At 37.3% G+C, this 19,446-nt stretch overlaps 1 protein-coding gene across 1 annotated transcript in view; it reads right to left on the reverse strand.

Annotated features, from left to right (window-relative positions):
- The window catches only part of LOC136875873 (intraflagellar transport protein 27 homolog), an 89,876-nt gene that overhangs the window by 18,340 nt on the left and 52,090 nt on the right, over positions 1-19,446 (reverse strand). Inside the window, exon 3 of the mRNA XM_067149494.1 lies at positions 17,678-17,914. Coding sequence (XP_067005595.1) covers positions 17,678-17,914 — 237 coding nt within the window. The remainder of the gene's footprint in view (positions 1-17,677; positions 17,915-19,446) is intronic.

The raw sequence follows: 19,446 nt of genomic DNA on the forward strand, positions 1-19,446 counted from the left end.
GAAACAGCAGAGGTACTTTTGGAGAAATTTTTCCCCAAAGAATTACAAGATAATAATTTTCAGAAATTCCACAAACACTGCATCAGACATAAATGATTCTCCCTTTACACTTGAAGAAGTTCAACGTGTAATCAACAAACAATGTGATAGTAAATCCCCAGGAATAGATGGAATTTCAGCCAATATATTAAAAAATATCCAAATTTGTTGCCCAAAATTATTTTTGAATATGTTTAATATGTGCCTGAAACTTGGTGTGTTTCCTGACTGTTGGAAGGAGGCTGCATGAAAATTATTCCAAAACCAAATCTTTCAAACAAGGCAAGTGCAAAATTTTCTAGATCTATATGTCTATTGCCAGCGTTAAGAAAAATATTAGAAAAGCTATTAATTGATCGAGTGATGTTCCACCTGTGCAGTAACAATATTTTAAATGACAACCAGTTTAGATTCACAGCACAGAAGTCAACAGAGGATGCAACACAACTGGTAGTCGAATGGATAGAAGAGGTATTTACAGAAGGGAAGACCGCTCTGCTGATCTCGTTAGATATCTCAGGAGCGTTTGACAATGCCTGGTGGCTGAAAATATTACATCAGCTGAAGAAAGAAACATGTCCTAGAAACCTGTATATAATAATTAGAAACTATTTTAATAATCGAAAGGCAAAGCTCACAATGGGCAGAAGTACAATTACTAAAAATGTCACAAAAGGCTGTCCTCAAGATTTTGCATGCAGTCCAGGAATCTGGACAATTCTCTATGATGATTTACTGACTTTGGAATTACATACTGACTGTCACATAATTGCTTATGCCGTTCTCCTACTTAAAAGTGATGATGTTTTAGAGTTTGACTATTTGAGCTAATACAGCACTGAATATAATTTACAACTGGGGATTTGAAAATAAATTGGAGTTCAACCCTCAAAAAACAAGCAGCATGTTCATTACGAGGAAGCTGAAACACCTGCAGTTCACATGAATGGATAAACTATAAAACTGGTGGATCAAATGTCATAACTAGGTGTTGTTTTATAGACAGATAAATAACATTTAGAGCTCATTTCAATGCTCTGTCTACCAAAGCTACCAAATTGCTGTATGAATTCACTATTGCTACCGAATTGACATGGGGTCTTAATCCAGAACTATTAAAGACAATGTATCATGGAGCAGTTGAACCGTTATTGCTGTATGATGCATCTGCTTATCATAATGTACTGAAAAGGAAGTGGCTACAAGCCAAACTAGCCCAAATTCAAAGAGGTTTTGTATTCAGAATTATTTGTGCATACCGTTCAATATCCACAGAAGCAGCCCGTTGTTGTGGTGGGAATCCCATCTCTACATTTAACAGCCACTGCCAAAGCTGAGCTCACATTAACAAAAAAAGGTGTTTTGTATCCTGACAGGATCTTAAGGGTTACTCCTGAGCTGCAAGCTAATGCACTGACAGCAGGTCACATAAGTATATTTGCCAATAATCTTGTGCAAGAAATGTGTAACACACAACATCATTAAAACATTTATATGGTTGGGTCCCGGATTAGCAAAGAAAAGGATGGTTGGTTTGAAGGATGTGCTTTTGTAGTGCTACAGAATAACAGTGAGGTGCATGCTGAAAACTTTAGACTATCTCCCTCATGTTCAGTCTTTCAAGCAGAACTGTGCGTTATACAACAGGCAATTATGTGGATTAAAAAACACAGTTGTGCTGTGCACATCTTGAGTGATTCTCAGGCAGTTTTGAAAGCAATCCAAGAAAAATATAACTTTCATCTGGTAGCTGTTAATATAAGATCACACATATTAGGCTACAGTAAACATATCTGCATGAAATGGGTCCGAGGTCATGCATGACAGAGTAGAAGGAAATGAGAGAGCTGATGAACTTGCCAAAGCAGCTACTACTTCTTCTGATGCTTTGTTGATATATGAAGAATGTCTTGTGTCTCTTGTAAAAAAGGAACTGAGAGAGTATACACGATATGTGGAACAACCAGTGAATCATCAGCACAAACAGCAGGCTATCAAGGGACTTGTCCTTTCCAAATATTCTAGACAGACTACAAAGTAGGTTATCGCAACATGAACATATTATAACTAAGTTTCTGACAGGACATGGAAAGTTTGAATCGTACTTCAAGAGGTTTAGAATCAATATTCAGAAGCCCTACAGCAGTACTTGTGAAATGCCACAAACTGTTCCTCATCTTTTATTTGAGTGTCCAATTTTTGACAGGAGTAGATATGAATTATTAATGCATATAAACATGTGTAATACTGAATACCAAGCACCTCTCACTATGGTATTTCAGAGAAGATGCTGTAATAAAGTGTGTGTTAAATTTCTCCATCTCATTTATAAGTCATCTCCATTTTAAATGCAATTGTCATGTATTAATTTAGTCTCGCTATCTATAGCCCTGCTTTGTGTTGCTAGTGACTTATGCTGTGTGTTTCTCTGTTTGTAAAATAGGGTTTGTAAATATATATTCAATAATAATAATAATAATAATAATAATAATAATAATAATAATAATAATGATGATGATGATGATGATGATGATGAAAATGAAGTGACATACGGAGTAGTTCAGTTTTTTGTGATTGGTCCCCTGCTGAACCTCATATTTGTTCTTGATCTTCCTGGTTATGTAGCTGCTCACATGGCACTATATGCAGATGACACTGTTCTATATAAAAGTATAAAGAACATAGTAGATAGTCGAAAACTGCAACCAGAATTATGAAATCTGTGTGGTGTTCTGAATGGGTTAAACATAAATGTAAATAACGTATATTAGGATAAGTAGATCAAGAAACTGCCTAGAAAACAGGTATGAATTAAATAAGAACATAACACCACAGTATGCAGATATTAAACTTTTAGGAATAATTGTTTCTGGGGATTTGAAATGAAGCCTGCAGACAGAGGAGGCAAGGTGAAAGGTGATAAATATTGTGAGATTTCTTAGCAAGAACCTAAAAGGCTTCTAATCAGGGGCTCTACAAACAGCCTATCTCACTATGGTAAGGCCCATATTACCTATAGTTTTCCTGCCTGAAGTCCCACCACAATTGAAAATCTAAATAAACTTCAGAGAATACAGCGTCAGCCATCTTCATTTAACTAACCTCCCCTCAACAGAAACCACTGTCAAAAGAACCAATTTGATCTTCCTTCGAAAATCCCTCACTGGCTCCATTAACCTTGACCATTTTTACCATCTTTCACCATCCTTTTGCTCAGTCCACAGAGGTCTTAATCTTGTCCTTCCATTTGTCCATACCACCTTTTACCAGTCCGGCTACTATGGCTGCTCCTCACAAATCTGGAATGGGCTACCACCTAAAATAAAAGCGTTGCCTCTAATGCAGTTTACAACACATGTAAAAAAGATACGGTAAATCTCTCTGTGTACATGAACGGGAATGAAAGTGGGTGCAAGTTTTGTCGAGTGTAAATATGTGAATAATGTAATTATTGTAAATATTAGCTTAGTGGGTCTGTGAAGCAGCTAATGTACATGGGGCTTACCCTTTTTCACTTGACTATCTATAAAGTCTGTATGATTTGTTGTAAATAAATAAATAAATAAATAAATAAATAAATAAATAAATAAATAATAATAATAATAAGAAGAAGGCGAAGAAGAAGAAGAAGAAGGGAAAAAGAAGAAGAAGAAGAAGAAGAAGCAGAAGAAAAAGAAGAAGAGCAGTGTAGAAATCAACTTATTAGCTTTTGGGGATGATATATAATGACAAAAACAATTGAAATTGCAACAGAGGAAATTAATGGGCTGAAAGAGGTAGCAGAACAAACAGGCTTGCAGATATCCTTTGAAAAGATGAAAGTAGTGTCAAACATCAAAGAAAACATGACCCAACTGAACACCAAATATGGAACAAAAAACTGTGTGCATAAGTTTAAATACCTTGGTGAGTGGATCCAATCGAATGGCTTAGATACAGAGGCCTTAGTGGCCAGAGATTCCAAACCACCCGGAACATAATATCTTGTAATAACATCTTACTGTATAACAAAAAGTGCTTTTCTATCAATGCCAAAATTCATTATTACACTTGAAAGAAGACAAATATTTTTAAAAAATTATCATCATCATCATCATCATCATCATCATTATTATTATTATTATTATTATTATTATTATTATTATTATTATTATTATTATTATTATTATTATTATTATTATTTAGTTCCCATGGTTCACAGGGAAAGAAGCGGTGGGTCAGATACTGGACAAAGCACACCATGAAAATTTTTTAAGAATGTATTTTCAAAGCCATCTTTTCTTTCCTTTTCTTGTCTTTTGACTGTTCAGTTTTCAACAAAACAATAACAATAGGTAGTTAAAACAGGGAAAGCTTTAGAACTTGGTCATTAGAGGAGAAGTAGCTTCCATTATTATTTCAAAAAAGCATATGATAGAATCTCCAGACACACTCACTCTCTCACTAGCTCACTGACTCACTCACTCTGTAGGTTTCTGAGAGACATTAAGTTCCTGTGCAGATCTCACAATACTATTCCATCCTTTTCGATCTTGGGCCCACTTTTCCCAGTTATCAATTGGAGGGTCTGGCATATCTTGTTGATCTCCTTCTTCCAGGTGCTTCGGGGTCTTCCTGAAGGTCTTTTCCCATTAAGAGATTCCTTGTATACATCTACTGGAGCACTCTTATCCTGCATCCTCAGTACATATCCAGCCCACACTTTTAAAAATCCTCAGATCATACCATCTTCATCCCAAATGAATAAAAATCATCAAACTAACTTAACCAACATGAATTCCAAGGTACAATTTAGAGGAGAAGTCTCAAAAGCTTAACAGAAACAACTGGCCTCAGACTAAGTGATGGATTATCACCACTACTTTCCAATATTGCTCTCGATTACATCATGAAACTTTGGCACAATGAAAACCTCAACTAAAATCAAATTTGGAACGAAACCCTCAATAAGAACAAACTGCCTGGGGTTCGCAGACAATTTAGCTCTCTAAGCCCTTTACATGGAAGAAGTTTGTGCCCAGATCACCAGTCTCAAAAAATCCACTTAAAAATAGGATTACAAATATGCTTTGAGAAAACTGAGATCAAGTCCATGAAACCCCTCAGCATAAATAAATCTTCATAAATTAGAAAGAAAAAAAGAAAGCCACAGTTCTGCAATCTAAATATCTTGGAGAAATCATCACACGTAACTTAAACAAGAAAGAAACATGGATAAATAGTACTCACAAAATGAAAAAGGCCCAATTTCTAACCTGGTCAACATATAATAAGAAATACCTGTCAATAGACACTAAGATCCAACACTATAAAACCATTACTCTCCTGGAAGCCACTTATGCTTGCAAAATCTTGTTCCAAATTAAGAACTAATCAGCTCCTCAAAATTGAAAAAGGAATCATGAGAACCTGCAAAAAGAAACAATACCATGTTGAAGGAGTCTGGAGAATCCTTCCCAATGAAACTGTCTGTTGAGGCATTGTAAATGTAACTTAAAAGATTTTCAGTCTGTCGAATACACAAGTTAAATATACACTATAACATACCTGTAAAAAAAACCATTACTAAACACCTTGTTTAACATACCTGCATAAAGACACATTATTAAATACCTTTAACATGTGTGTTCGACAGACTGAAAAGCCTTTGAGTTACATTTAACTGAGTCGACACTGGAAAGCAGGGCTTCCTTTTTAACAAAATATCGAGAGATTGACCCAATCACGAGCATCAGGAAGAAGAAAAGAATCTCGTATTTGTTTCACATCTTGCAGCTGCCAGGAAACAGAATTTTACGATAGTTAGTGATGAGAAATCTTGGAAAGATGACAGGAGGACAATGGATCCATGAAATTCAACAAGATCTCAAACCAGTTGGACTCGAGATAGCAGATGCAGAGTATAAAAGTAAAATTAACACCCTTCCCAAGACTCACAAATTTTCAGTAGAAATGAGACATAGAAGGGCTATAGAAATTTCAGATGAATTGAGAAAATCAGGATTGGAAAAAAAAAAAGTCCTGAGCAGATCACAATAACCAAACAGTACAACCTTCACAGGGAAAATGAATATGGAACGACTTACATGGTCCACTGTGACCAATAAATTTAATAGTAATAATTTTAGATTTCTGGATAGGCCCTTTATTCAATGTACTGTAATCAGTTAACCAGTCATTTTGTAATATGACAATAGTGGAGTACCAAGCAGACCAGTTAAGGGAGTGACCATTGTATTAGTGTTTTGGGCTGTATTGCTCCATCTAATACAGGAAAGAGAATCTCTATGGCTATTTGTTTTACTGATAATTGTGATGTCAGAATTGCTTTGTAAATGAAGTATTTTACAACGTGAGGTATTCAATATTCAGAATCTCATGAATTGCATGTAATGTTTATCCTCATTCTCTGAAGATTATAGAGAGCCCAATTAAAACGTTCCAGTGTTATCATATGAATTCTGTATAACTTTTATCTATAGAAAAAGAAACACTTATGACTTCTCAATAAGTGAAATATTCACTGGGAGCTATTAATGTGTATGACACTGAAAGGGTTGAAGATCAACGACAGTAAATATCATCCACATATTGCTCAGAATTTAAAAAGAATGGTATTTCTGTATTGGTCATGTCTACAGTAACAAGAAAATGCACTTTTAAATTTTCCATCATCTCTGTCTGTCTGTCTGTCTGTCTGTCTGTCTGTCTGTCTGTATGTATGTATGTATGTATGTACACTGACTGACAGAGCAAATGCAACACCAAGAAGGAGTGGTCAGAACTTTATGCCAATTGCAGGGTAGACTGACGTCACTGAGGTATGCTCATGATGTGAAATGCGCCGCTGTGCTGCGCACGTAGCGAACGATAAATGGGACACGGCATTGGCGAATGGCCCACTTCGTACCGTGATTTCTCAGCCGACAGTCATTGTAGTACGTGTTGTCGTGTGCCACAGGACACGTGTATAGCTAAGAATGCCAGGCCGCCGTCAACAGAGGCATTTCCAGCAGACAGACGATTTTATGAGGGGTATGGTGGTCGGGCTGAGAAGGGCAGGTTGGTCGCTTTGTCAAATCGCAGCCGATACCCATAGGGATGTGTCCACGGTGCAGCGCCTGTGGCGAAGATGGTTGGCGCAGGGACATGTGGCACGTGCGAGGGGTCCAGGCGCAGCCCGAGTGACGTCAGCACGCGAAGATTGGCGCATCCGCCGCCAAGCGGTGGCAGCCCCGCACGCCACGTCAACCGCCATTCTTCAGCATGTGCAAGACACCGGGCTGTTCCAATATCGACCAGAACAATTTCCCGTCGATTGGTTGAAGGAGGCCTGCACTCCCGGCGTCCGCTCAGAAGACTACCATTGACTCCACAGCATAGACGTGCACACCTGGCATGGTGCCGGGCTAGAGCGACTTGGATGAGGGAATGGCGGAACGTCGTGTTCTCCGATGAGTCACGCTTCTGTTCTGTCAGTGATAGTCACCGCAGACGTGGAGAAAGGTCAAATCCAGCAGTAACTGTGGAGCGCCCTACCACTAGACAACGCGGCATCATGGTTTGGGGTGCTATTGCGTATGATTCCACGTCACCTCTAGTGCGTATTCAAGGCACGTTAAATGCCCACCGCTACGTGCAGCATGTGCTGCGGCCGGTGGCACTCCCGTACCTTCAGGGGCTGCCCAATGCTCTGTTTCAGCAGGATAATGCCTGCGCACACACTGCTCGCATCTCCCAACAGGCTCTACGAGGTGTACAGATGCTTCCGTGGCCAGCGTACTCTCCGGATCTCTCACCAATCGAACACGTGTGGGATCTCATTGGACGCCGTTTGCAAACTCTGCCCCAGCCTCGTACGGACGACCAACTGTGGCAAATGGTTGACAGATAATGGAGAACCATCCCTCAGGACACCATCCGCACTCTTATTGACTCTGTACCTTGACGTGTTTCTGCGTGCATCGCCGCTCGCGGTGTCCTACATCCTACTGAGTCAATGCCGTGCGCATTGTGTAACCCGCATATCGGTTTGAAATAAACATCAATTATTCTTCCGTGCCGACTCTGTTTTTTCCCCAACTTTCATCCCTTTCGAACCACTCCTCCTTGGTGTTGCATTTGCTCTGTCAGTCAGTGTATGTATGTATGTATGTATGTATGTATGTATGTATGTATGTATGTATGTATGTATGTATGTATGTATGTATGTATGTATGTATGTATTGTAACCGTTCATCACCATGCCATAGGCATGTTGGGAGGTTTAGTTAATTATATATACCGTTTTCCGCAACATTCTGTGACATATAATGTAGTAATTAGCAGTCTACATGCCAAACCGGGATGTGATTTGCGATATCCCAGCCCGAAGGGAGCAGTTTTCTGCGCTGTAACGAGAAAACGATAGCGTAGTACTGCTGAACCTTGAAATCGTGCTCTCTTTTTGTGTGAGTGAGAAGGAAAGATAACGCTACGCGTGGAAATGTAGGTTGTCGGAGAGTGGGCTGAGTTAAGGTGTGTTAACCCCTGGGAAATAAATGTCCACTACTAATTCAACACTGCATTCATTGGTGCCACTTCACTATAATTTACTAAAAAGAGGAAGAAGAAGAACACCTTCATCTGAAATAATTTTTGGAAATGTATGAGTCAGGTCTCATTCGAACCGATGTATTTAATGCTAATTGTTGACGTATATAAATGCAATACTTTAATGGTGGGTCGGTAATGACACTTGTCATTTAGCAGTATGCAGTTTAGAGATGACTGCTGTTTGAGATTGTGAATGACCCACTGATCGCTTTAGTTTTATATGCGATCAGTAGAAAGTAGAGGTCACAAGCTATAATTTGAGTGTTTTCACGTCGCTGAAAGATTCCGATTACCGGACCTTCAAATTCAGCAGGGGCATAATTTACCTCCCCACTGATCATTTTGTCTGGAGGCTATAAGTAGAGCCAGGACCTAGAGACAGTATCTAATTGTCATTTGTGTAGCTGCAGTACTAACATGTCAGGAGTGAACTTGGAAATCAGTTTATGAAGTGTTGTGTCATAGAAGAAAAAAACATCAGTGCGATGTAAAATATCGCAGAATAAGCCGTGTGGTACAAGATAATGTACATTATTGATGAATAGAAGTCTTATCTCAATATTTAACATTTTAATTAACAACAACAGTCAGCTGCGGCTCATGATGCAATAACCAGTGAAAGAGCAAACGCATCAGGTTGTTTAGAGGTAGTGAGACAGTTAATTATATTTGGTAATCAATAATAACCGATCCAAAGCATTTTAAGAGTGAGTGACGTTCAGCAAAATTAAAGAATTGTTCCTGACAAAATTAGCATTTGCATACTCCATGGACACTCGTGGTGATAGACTGTGTGATTAATGGGGAAATGAACAGTGATTTCTACAAACTTGCCACTATTTGCATTGATCTATTTAAAGTTATCAGTGTATCTTATAAGCAGCAGATCCCTTTAAAAGTACATGAACAGTGTTTAATAACCGATTTCCCATTTTGCCTGTATGTTCGTGAGTGGTCGTTGAATCCCGAGATCTGGAGCCTACAAGAATCGCGCCTAAGTGCCTGCAGTTATTTCTACAGGAAATGCCCAGAGACATAACTAAGAAGACCACAGTTCAAGACATGGATCGTGGTAGTACGATGAGGAACCAAGGACTATCAAAGAGAAGACCGCTCATCATGACGGAGTAAAAACCTAAGATGTACCTCGAGATGACGGCAAACCATACCCAGTATTTGATAAGTACAATCCATTTGAATGTATTAAACCATGAGATTTGCATGCCAGTAGCAATTTTTATTTTGTAAATATTAAAATATATGATTAACAATATTAAATATAGGGAACACTATATGCGTGTGATTGGGAAAAGATTTACTATTTTAGTTAGGATTTTCAAATGATTTACGAATAATCATTGATATTTAGCACGTTTATTTGCATGAATTATTATATAGATCCCATAAATTCTTAGTGTATATGAAGCACATATTTGGGAAGAATAGCGATTTAGCTAAACTTACATTTCTTCGTAATGTTATTATCTGGTAAAGATTTTCATAGTAGTTTGAATATAAACTATATGTTTGCTTCAAGGTGATTCAGGTATTTATAAATCCCGTATGATAATAGATGATCATTGAAGATGTCCCAAACCGAGGTATTTTGCGAATTATATAGATATGCGAGAAGAATTAAATAAACTGTAAGAATGGAGTCTTCTCTGTAAATTAATGGAACGGATTTGAGATGCGGTGGTATGATATGGAAGGGTGAAGCTGTAACATGTTGTTGGAATGATAAAGGATAATAATGATTATGGCTGTTGTGATATATTGAATTGGGCTGAATATATAGCCAAATAATGCATAATAAGAAGTAATGGCTCTCATATGAAAGCGTACTTGAGAACAAGCCGAGATGATATATAAAGGAAAGAAAGAAAGAAAGAAATGACGAGTTCAATGTGTTTTTGTAGCCATGGAGCTGGTCACACAGCTGTTGTCATGATTGACAGTTTTACTACGTGCGACTTAGGGTCGAGGAACATTCCATAATTTCCAGCAAAGCTTAAGGTTTACCGGCGAGATCCTTTTCATTCGCCAAAGTAGTCTCAATTCCATTCTAATGATACGTTATAAGTAATGCAGATAATTTTCTGATTTTTCAAAGGATAGATCTCTTCCCATGTTTATGCATTAAATTAGCTCGTGACTGCAGTTTTTAAAATTTTTTACCTTGGAAGCTGGAGTACTTGAGTTCAACCCATGTTGGAGCGAAGAATTTAACCAGATACTATGGCTTGGTTAAGCCATAATCTTCGAGATGTATTGTGTGATATATGTTTGATATTTTTTTAATATAATGTGTTTATGTGTTTTATTATATCCCAAAGTGTTCTATGGTGATGGGTTCGATTCCAGCGTTGGCTGATTTTTCTTTGAATATAATTTGGTAGGTAAACCCAGGCTACACGTATGTGTTCAGTGTAAATATATAATTGTCGTGGTCAAATGGACCATGTGTTTGATATACGGCAATGCAATCTCGTGCTGTAAAGGAAATGTACTTATGGGAATATATACTTTCTACAACCATGATAATTAACCAAATGATTTGAGGTATGCCGAGGACCAACTACAACTATGAATAAACTACAAGGACACGAAAGCATACTATATATATATATATATATATATATATATAATTTTTGCATTATTCTTGACTGTTTCTTGTTCATGTATTGTAGTATGGCACCATTTCGTGTGATTTTATCAGTATAATAAAATGTTTAGCAAATAATATTTCAATGAAGATTCTTCTCATTTAATAACATTAACGTATTCCACTCATATTATAGAGAATTCTACTTTTGTTATATTTTATGTAGTGCCTATTTTCTTTTTCAAACATTCCATTGCCCGTATGCTTTATGAGTTCAGCCGGTAATGCAATGAAAGTAGGGAGGACGAGACTTCAAACCTGGTAAGTGACTTCCAGAGGTTCTCATCCAACTATTTCATCTATACATCTGTTTGTGAAAACAAATTATGTAATAGTTGCCCTAAATTACCCAGTATGGGTACAGTATGTATGTATTGTCCCTGTCAAATTTGGTCGTCATTGGATTATTTATGACAGGTCGACATTGAAAGTTTTATTGTTCGCCAAGAGTTGGATTTATCATTTCGAAAGCTATGTGAGTGCACCAAACTGTTTTTTTTTTTTTTCGATTCAGTGGGAGCAAGTATTGATCCGTCTTTGATTGAGTACGGGAGTTGATCACGTGACAGACTAGTTTCCCAAGCAAGGAACACGCGCATGCCGACCAGCAGGCGAGCAGATGACAAGCTTCCAGAACAGTCACGACCAATTACAAGAGACCCTGTGAACCAATGATCGTCTCTAGAAAAGGCACCTCCCCCCCCTGAGCAAAAACTATATAACCTCACTCTCTGCTCTGCTACTCTGCCTCTACTCTACGCTAATCTACTCTGTTACTCTGTTGCTGACAATATTCATCGGGACCACGTGGAAATAAATTCAGCCATGCAGGCAGACATCTACCCCGCTAATTTATTGCAGTTATTTACGATAAAGTCTTATGGAGTGTACTTTGAAATTAGTGATTCAAATTAAGTTAATTTCTCCACGAGAACATTAAATATTCTGACGTGTGTGTGCAAATTCTAATATTTGTTGCATTAGTCACAGTTTACATTACTGGCACGTGGCAAAACTCATCCCAACGAATCGACGTGAACTTCATCGTGGGACGTCTACTGCTGTGTCTCCATGACCTGCTAAGCATGTAAGGCATTTCTGGCTGGAGGAGGAGACTGACGGGAAAATGCCGGAATGACTGACCTCAACATGGAATCGAACTTCAGCTAAAGTTGAGTACCATTTAATTGTCTGATATCTTTCTCATCTATGTAGATCGTAGTTCTATTAGTTTTTCCAGTAGATTTACTTTCATTTTCATTCTCAAGGTGTCACGGTAGTTGAGTTACATGTGTGTGACTGAAATTTGAAATCTATTAGCTAGTTGTTGTAGTCTGTCTTTGAATAAATTCTCAAATGTAGGATTTAGACATGCTAAAAATCACTGACCACGCGATAAACTTCATTTGCTTACATGTGATATTGGAAATATCGTGATATGGAGTTGTACTTAATTTTTGTGAAATAGTGTCGAATTGAGTGTCATCCAAGTTCACTTGCAATTCTTTAGGATCGTGTCATCTAATTTTATGGCATTTCAGGAGGACTGATAGACCTAATAATCACTAAAAATAATAATAAATACAAGTAGAAGACCGGGTTAAAAATGTAATTAAACGGTCGTGGGCTATAAATTGACTTAGGATTTTCTCATATATGATATTTGATGTGCTCAGTTCATGATTGTGCCCGGAATATTGGTGATCCTGCCGGATACTAATTGAATAATTTGTTGCTTGTGTCAATGGAACACAGTGTGAATTATAATAAAGTGGAGCATATGTTGAATACATTTCATGAGTAGGGAATAATAATAATAATGTGATTAAGGCTCACGAACGCTACACTTGCGTCTCGTAACCCATGTGATGGAGATGATTACTGAATTCTATTAGAATCTTCAAGTTAATCTCTGAAATTTACATGGATCTCCGTTGTTATTTAAAGAGTATTTCATTTCAAGTGATAACACTAGTTCAATCACTAGCCACTAATTGAATTGAGAACGCTACCAGACATGAGTTCATCTACCGGATCTTATTGACGTGACCATGTTAAAAATAATCAATTAATCCATAATGGCAGGATTTGTTGTAAATATTGTGTACATAAAATACGTGTTACCCTTATGTGAATGTGATGTGTGTGTGATATAGTTAGGAATATTTTGATGTTTTCAAATATTCAGTGTACTTTAATCTGGTTGTGCGTTCATCGAGATGGCACGGATTATTAAACATTGATTTGCCACCATGATGACTTGTTTAATGTACTTTGAGGAACAATTTGCTGAGAATAATGTCACGTAAGACTAGGCTAGGATTTAATTTTTATTTATCACAGATTTAGACGAAAGATCTTCTAGTTTATTTTCAGCAAAGGCAAGCGATTTATAAATTAATCCATAACTAATTCACATGTGGTTATGATTAATTTTTCAGTGCATTTATAATTAAAATTTCCAAATATTTTCAAACTGATTCGAAACTTTAAATACTGTGCAAGTAAAGATTTAAATGTCCACAATCGACATAATACATTTCAGTTTAGGAGGTAACGAGTAATAATGATAATAATTAAATGAGTAATTAATTAATTTGACAAATGTGTGTCATGATTACAGTGAGAATTATCTCATGAAATACACCAAGTTGTGAACACGATCATGTGATAATCAAAGTAAATGTTACCCAGATAATAATGGAAATTAATAATAATAATAATAATAATAATAATAATAATAATAATAATAATAATAATAATAATAATAATAATAATAATTGTACCGGGTGGTACACCTCCACGCCGCTAATTTAAATGCGCGCCAGTTAAAACTCCTCTGCTGGAGGAAGTCTGAACCTTATTGACGTTATTAATTTTCTACCTTCTCAGAAGATGTCACTACCTGTAAATTTTGGAGTTTTAGAACTGTGTCACTTTTGATGTGTTTTTGTTTCGCTTGAAGCAAGAAGTGTGAACATTCTCTTCTAGAGGACACTACTGAAGATCTACAATAGTGCAACCTAGTGCGGAGTCAAAGAACTATTTTTTTTGGAGAAAATTTAATTTCAGGAGTTTGTTCTTTGTTAAATTTCTTTCTGTCATTGTTTAAGTTGGCTATATTTACCCCTTTCTTCCCCTTGTTTTGAATGTATCCAATCACGAATTTTTTCAATTAATTTCTGACCAATCTGGTGTATCTTTCCCCAACTTGAATCTGTTGTGGGGTCCTACCCAATAAAATCTTTGTGGGAGGGTGTTTTCTTTCCCCTAACGCCTAGAACTTTCTGCGAGAGTATTTAAACTGCTGATTTTAGGGTCTCCGGGCCACTTCTGTTCCATCTTTCAGTGTATTAAGTACATAGCAGGAGGCGGGAAGCGCCTCTTTCCTCGGCAGCGGTCTACAACCAGGTAATGGCCTATTAATAACTTCTTTTTTGCTAAGTCGGCAGTTTAACTCTCGCGGCGGGTTCGAAGCGTTTTCCATCATGTAACCTTTTCCCAATATGTAACTACACTTTTCATCTTTTCTTGTAAAGCTACGTATGGGGATAGAGAGTGCTTAACCCTCTCGAGCTCCCACTCACATTGTTTGAGGTGAACTTATTTTTCGCAACCGATTCTTCAGTAATGTAAGTTAGTAGGTTCTTAAGTCACCTCAGTAGTATGGGATTAGCCCTTGTATTATCGGCCTAGTGCCAAGTAGGTCTTAAACAAAGTGTATTAGGAGTGCAAGTTCGCCTCCTCTCAAATTATGATTTTAGAGGTCATGTATTAATTTTCTTGTCATTTAACAGACCTCAGTAGATGGGGTATTTTGCCCCTGTGTATATGTCCTTTGAGGACGGCTTAAAGGTGGAGTTCGGAGTGGCCTATGATAGGCTTGTATTTTAAGGGGAAGTTGCCCTTTTTGAAAATTGTGTTTCTGCCTCAAGGAGGCTTTTGGATGTAATTGGAAGCAGGTGTTTCTGGCATGTTTGGGGGTTTTCGGCCCCTTTGTTGTATGGTGTTCATTGTAAGGTTGGGCTCATTGCTCAAGAATTATGTTTCTGACTTTTGAAGCCCCAAATGGGGTACCTATGTAAATGTATTTGTCAATCGTGTTTCGGCTACTAAGTACCTGTTCCATTTGTTGTTACCTAATTTTGAAAAGAAAATATAACCTTGTTAAATTTTAAAATTAATTTCACTTTAGTAGCTTGAGACCCCTTCACCACCCCGCACCTTCTTTCATGCATAACTACCACCAAAACACGGTAACAATAATAATAATAAATTAATTATGATCTTGGAGTTGACTCAGATTTTCCAACAGAATTTTTACTTATGTCATTAACGGACGTTACATACCTTAATTAACAAAACTGATCAGTATCAGTTTAATTTTGTTATGGAAATAATAGGCAATACAGCTGCCTACTAATTTATTTTGTAAACGCAACTATTAATTATAGGAGGCTCAGGATATATTTTCATTTAAAATATTTTTCTTTTTAAAAGGCAGTAAAGGCCTAATCTTTCTTTTGATATTTTGATTCCAGAGCTTAACCATAGAGATGGAGGATGAAGATTATTTTTGGTCGATTGTAAATTAATGCTGGAAGATAAGACATCATGAAAGAGCAATGTATTTAATCTCAGCAAGGATATTTTGTTGTTCAATGAATGCTTGTGTCAATAAATGTCAAAATGTTGGTTTTTTTTTTTGCTTGGTTGTCACCCCTTATTCCCTTAAATGCCTCTAGAAAACAGAAAGCCATGAACAAACGGTCCACCTTGGGATCTCTCGCTCACTGGCTGGGCTTAGCTTGGCAATAAAGGGGGCAGTATGTATGTACATGCAGCACAAGAAGATGTCTGAAGGGAATTTAATAATAACTGGTATGTAAAGTTGGGAAATGAGGCAGTACAATCAAGGCTACAAATAATTTTATTCACACTGAGTGAAGAGGTAGTTTAGGGTGGGCGTAAAATTTAACTCTCAATTATCTATGTTATTAGTGGCCTTATTGATAAATACTACATAACTAAGGTTATATAGAATTAAATATCCAATCACTTATGTCTTATACATTTTTATCATGTGGGCAATGATAGAATATTCATGAATTTTGATTTTTGTTAGTAAGTCAATATCAACACCAAACTGCGAAAAAATATGCGATAAGAATTTAATGAAATTTGGTATGTAAACTCACGGAATATGGCGCTACAGTCTAGGCTATAAATAATTTTATTCATGCTGGATGAAATTATAGTTTAGGGGAAGGCGTCTAAAATGTAATTTTTAAATACCTATGTTATTGGTCCTATTGAAAAGTACTGCATAACAAAGTTATAGAGAATATAATTTCTTCTTGTATGGCGCAGAGACGTGGACCATCCTCAAACGTGATCGTGAACGGATAGAAAGCTTTGAAATGTGGTGCTGGAGGAAAATGTTAAGGATTCCTTGGACAGCTCATCGCACGAACACATCAATCCTGAACCAACTTCAGATAAAAGTTCGTCTATCGTGTAAGGTCTCTCAACGAACTGTACGCTACTTTGGACATGTAATGCGCCGAGATGGTAGTCTACAAAAGCTGATTGTTGAGGGCAAAGTCCAGGGAACCAGACAACGACGACGAATACCAACGCGATGGATTGACATGGTGAATGGCCCCTTACAGTGTTCTCTCAGAGTAACCACATTGAAAGCCTTAGATAGGGAAGAATGGCGGAGTATGGTTCATCGGCTAGAGGGCTGAATATTATGATAGTCACGACGCCTCAGTCATGAGGCAAAACGAAGAAGAAGAGAAGAATGTCTTATACAGTTTAACCATAAGTTACCGTACTGACTATGATAATAGAATTCATGAATTTATACTTTTGTTTAGTCCATATCAACGTCGAGAATTGCTAACATGGAAATACTGTTCAATCGTGTTAACTCGCGATGGTTTTTGTCATGACTATCTTAAGGTGTAAAATCTCATGGATGCTGGTTCATATTGACAAGGAATTTGTAGAAATGATTATAAAAAGTAAGAAAAAATCATAAAGGAACGATTGCATGAAGAAAAAGACAAGAAGGAGTCATGAAAGATGCCGAAATATCACAGAGTCGGAAGAAAACTAAATGTGAATGCCTACAATATTGAAAGCTCATAACAGTTATCAATAATAATATTATATTGACCATAGTTGTGATGTGATTTGTCTCATCTGCTGCCATTCACCTGCAATAGATGAGATTACTGCTGTGACCCAAGTAAAACAGCCTGCCTGAATATTGGCGGAAAGTAGCCGGGGAGTTAGATAACTCTGCACATGCTATATGATTGTCCCATCAATGACGGGTACTACAACTAGTTAAAATAAACTGGTACTTACAGCTGAACCTTCAAAATAATGAAGTCCCAATTTCTCTGCTAATGCTGCCCCAGCTTTTGGGCTCACAGATCTTCTTTCCAGCAGATCTATCTTATTGGCAAAAAGAACACCTGGTGCACTAGATGCTCCTCGAATTGGAACATAATCTCGAACCATGGAGACCCATCGGTTCACGGAATTGAAAGAAGCCTCAGATGTAACATCATATACAGCAAATACCATGTTGGGTTCATTCCACTGAAAAGTTTAATACCATTATGTGAGATGGAATTGGTAATAAAACCTGTGTACTAAACAACATATTCACCCAATATAATGAAACTGAAATTACTTAATCTGTAGTACAGATTTCATTGGGGCCATTAACACTGCAGAGTGAAGAAATATGACAGTGGAACAATATGAAAGTATTTTCATATTTATAGCTTTATTATTCTCACATTCTGCATCAACTCCATGTGTTCATCTGAAAGGCAATTTATAAATATTGGAATGGAACAAACAAGTGTCAACATTAAGTAATACTAGGTGAATCAAATATAAATTGGAATTATTTTTTTACAATTTTATTGAATCCACCAACAAATACACAACAAGCACCTCATTTTTCTACATAGTCTCCCGAATTTGAGACACATTTTTTCCATCAAATTGACAACTTATTTATGCTGTCCTCAGAAAAAGATGGCAGTAATTGGCTGCATTCACTGTCCTTCGTTCATGCAAGAAATCCACAAACAAAATGCCTGCATAGTCCCAAGAAAAAGTTGCAAGCACCTTTCCAGCAAAAAGGCGTTTTGGTGTTGACTGGGTCAGCTGCACCTCATTTCCACCACTCTATGCTTGCTTGTTTTGACTCCGGAGTGTAATGATGAACCCAAGTTTCATCAGAAGTCACAATGCGACGCAAAAAAATCATATGTTCATATCCTGCCTCCTTGTAGCGATTCAGATACCTCTGACAAACATCCTGGCGGAATTTTTTTGTTGCTGGGTGAGGAGACGAGGAACCCACAAGGCAGACAATTTACGAAGGTTGAGTTCATCACTGACGATGGCTTGAACCCTTCCAAAGCTTATTCGTATGAGTAAAGCAATTTCAGAAATTTTTATGCGCCTATCTCCTTCAATAAGATCACGTACAGCACAAATGTTGTCTGCAGAGATGCTTGTCCGCGGTTGTCTTTGGTGGGGCTCGTTTTCCACTTCTTCCCATCCTGCCAAAAATTGTTTGTGCCATTCATACACATGGGTCTTTGAAAGAGTTGTGTCCCCAAACTGTGCACGGAGCCTATTCAAAATTTCCAAAGCTTTGGTGCCTTCTTTAACCAGAAACTTGATCATGATACACTGCACAACAGATGTGTGTACCTCTTGCTTGCTCATGGCATACTGAAGCGAGCGGTCGCTGTGTGATGTGTGACGCATCAAGATCTGAAAGGATTCTCAAAGCCCCACCCATTTTCGTTTGCTACCGGAGACACTAATTTTAAATTTGTGTTTATATTTGATGTACCTAGTATATATTGAGAGTAAAACAAGAAAATTATAATATAACAGGATGAACTTAATGGCAAGTCAGTATGGGAAAAGGGAGCAAAAGAAAGATGAGACAAGGACAAACATGAAAACACTAAAGAAAAAGGACAATTTTTACGTTATTCAAACACTGGCATCCACGAACATATAGGCTCTCTCCTTATCAACCCCAGTTCTTCTACATCCATCATTTCTCAGCCCCTGATAAAATGAAATGAAATGGCGTATGG

This window comes from Anabrus simplex, chromosome 6 (assembly GCF_040414725.1).
Source record: "Anabrus simplex isolate iqAnaSimp1 chromosome 6, ASM4041472v1, whole genome shotgun sequence".
In the NCBI taxonomy this organism is placed as follows: domain Eukaryota; kingdom Metazoa; phylum Arthropoda; class Insecta; order Orthoptera; family Tettigoniidae; genus Anabrus; species Anabrus simplex.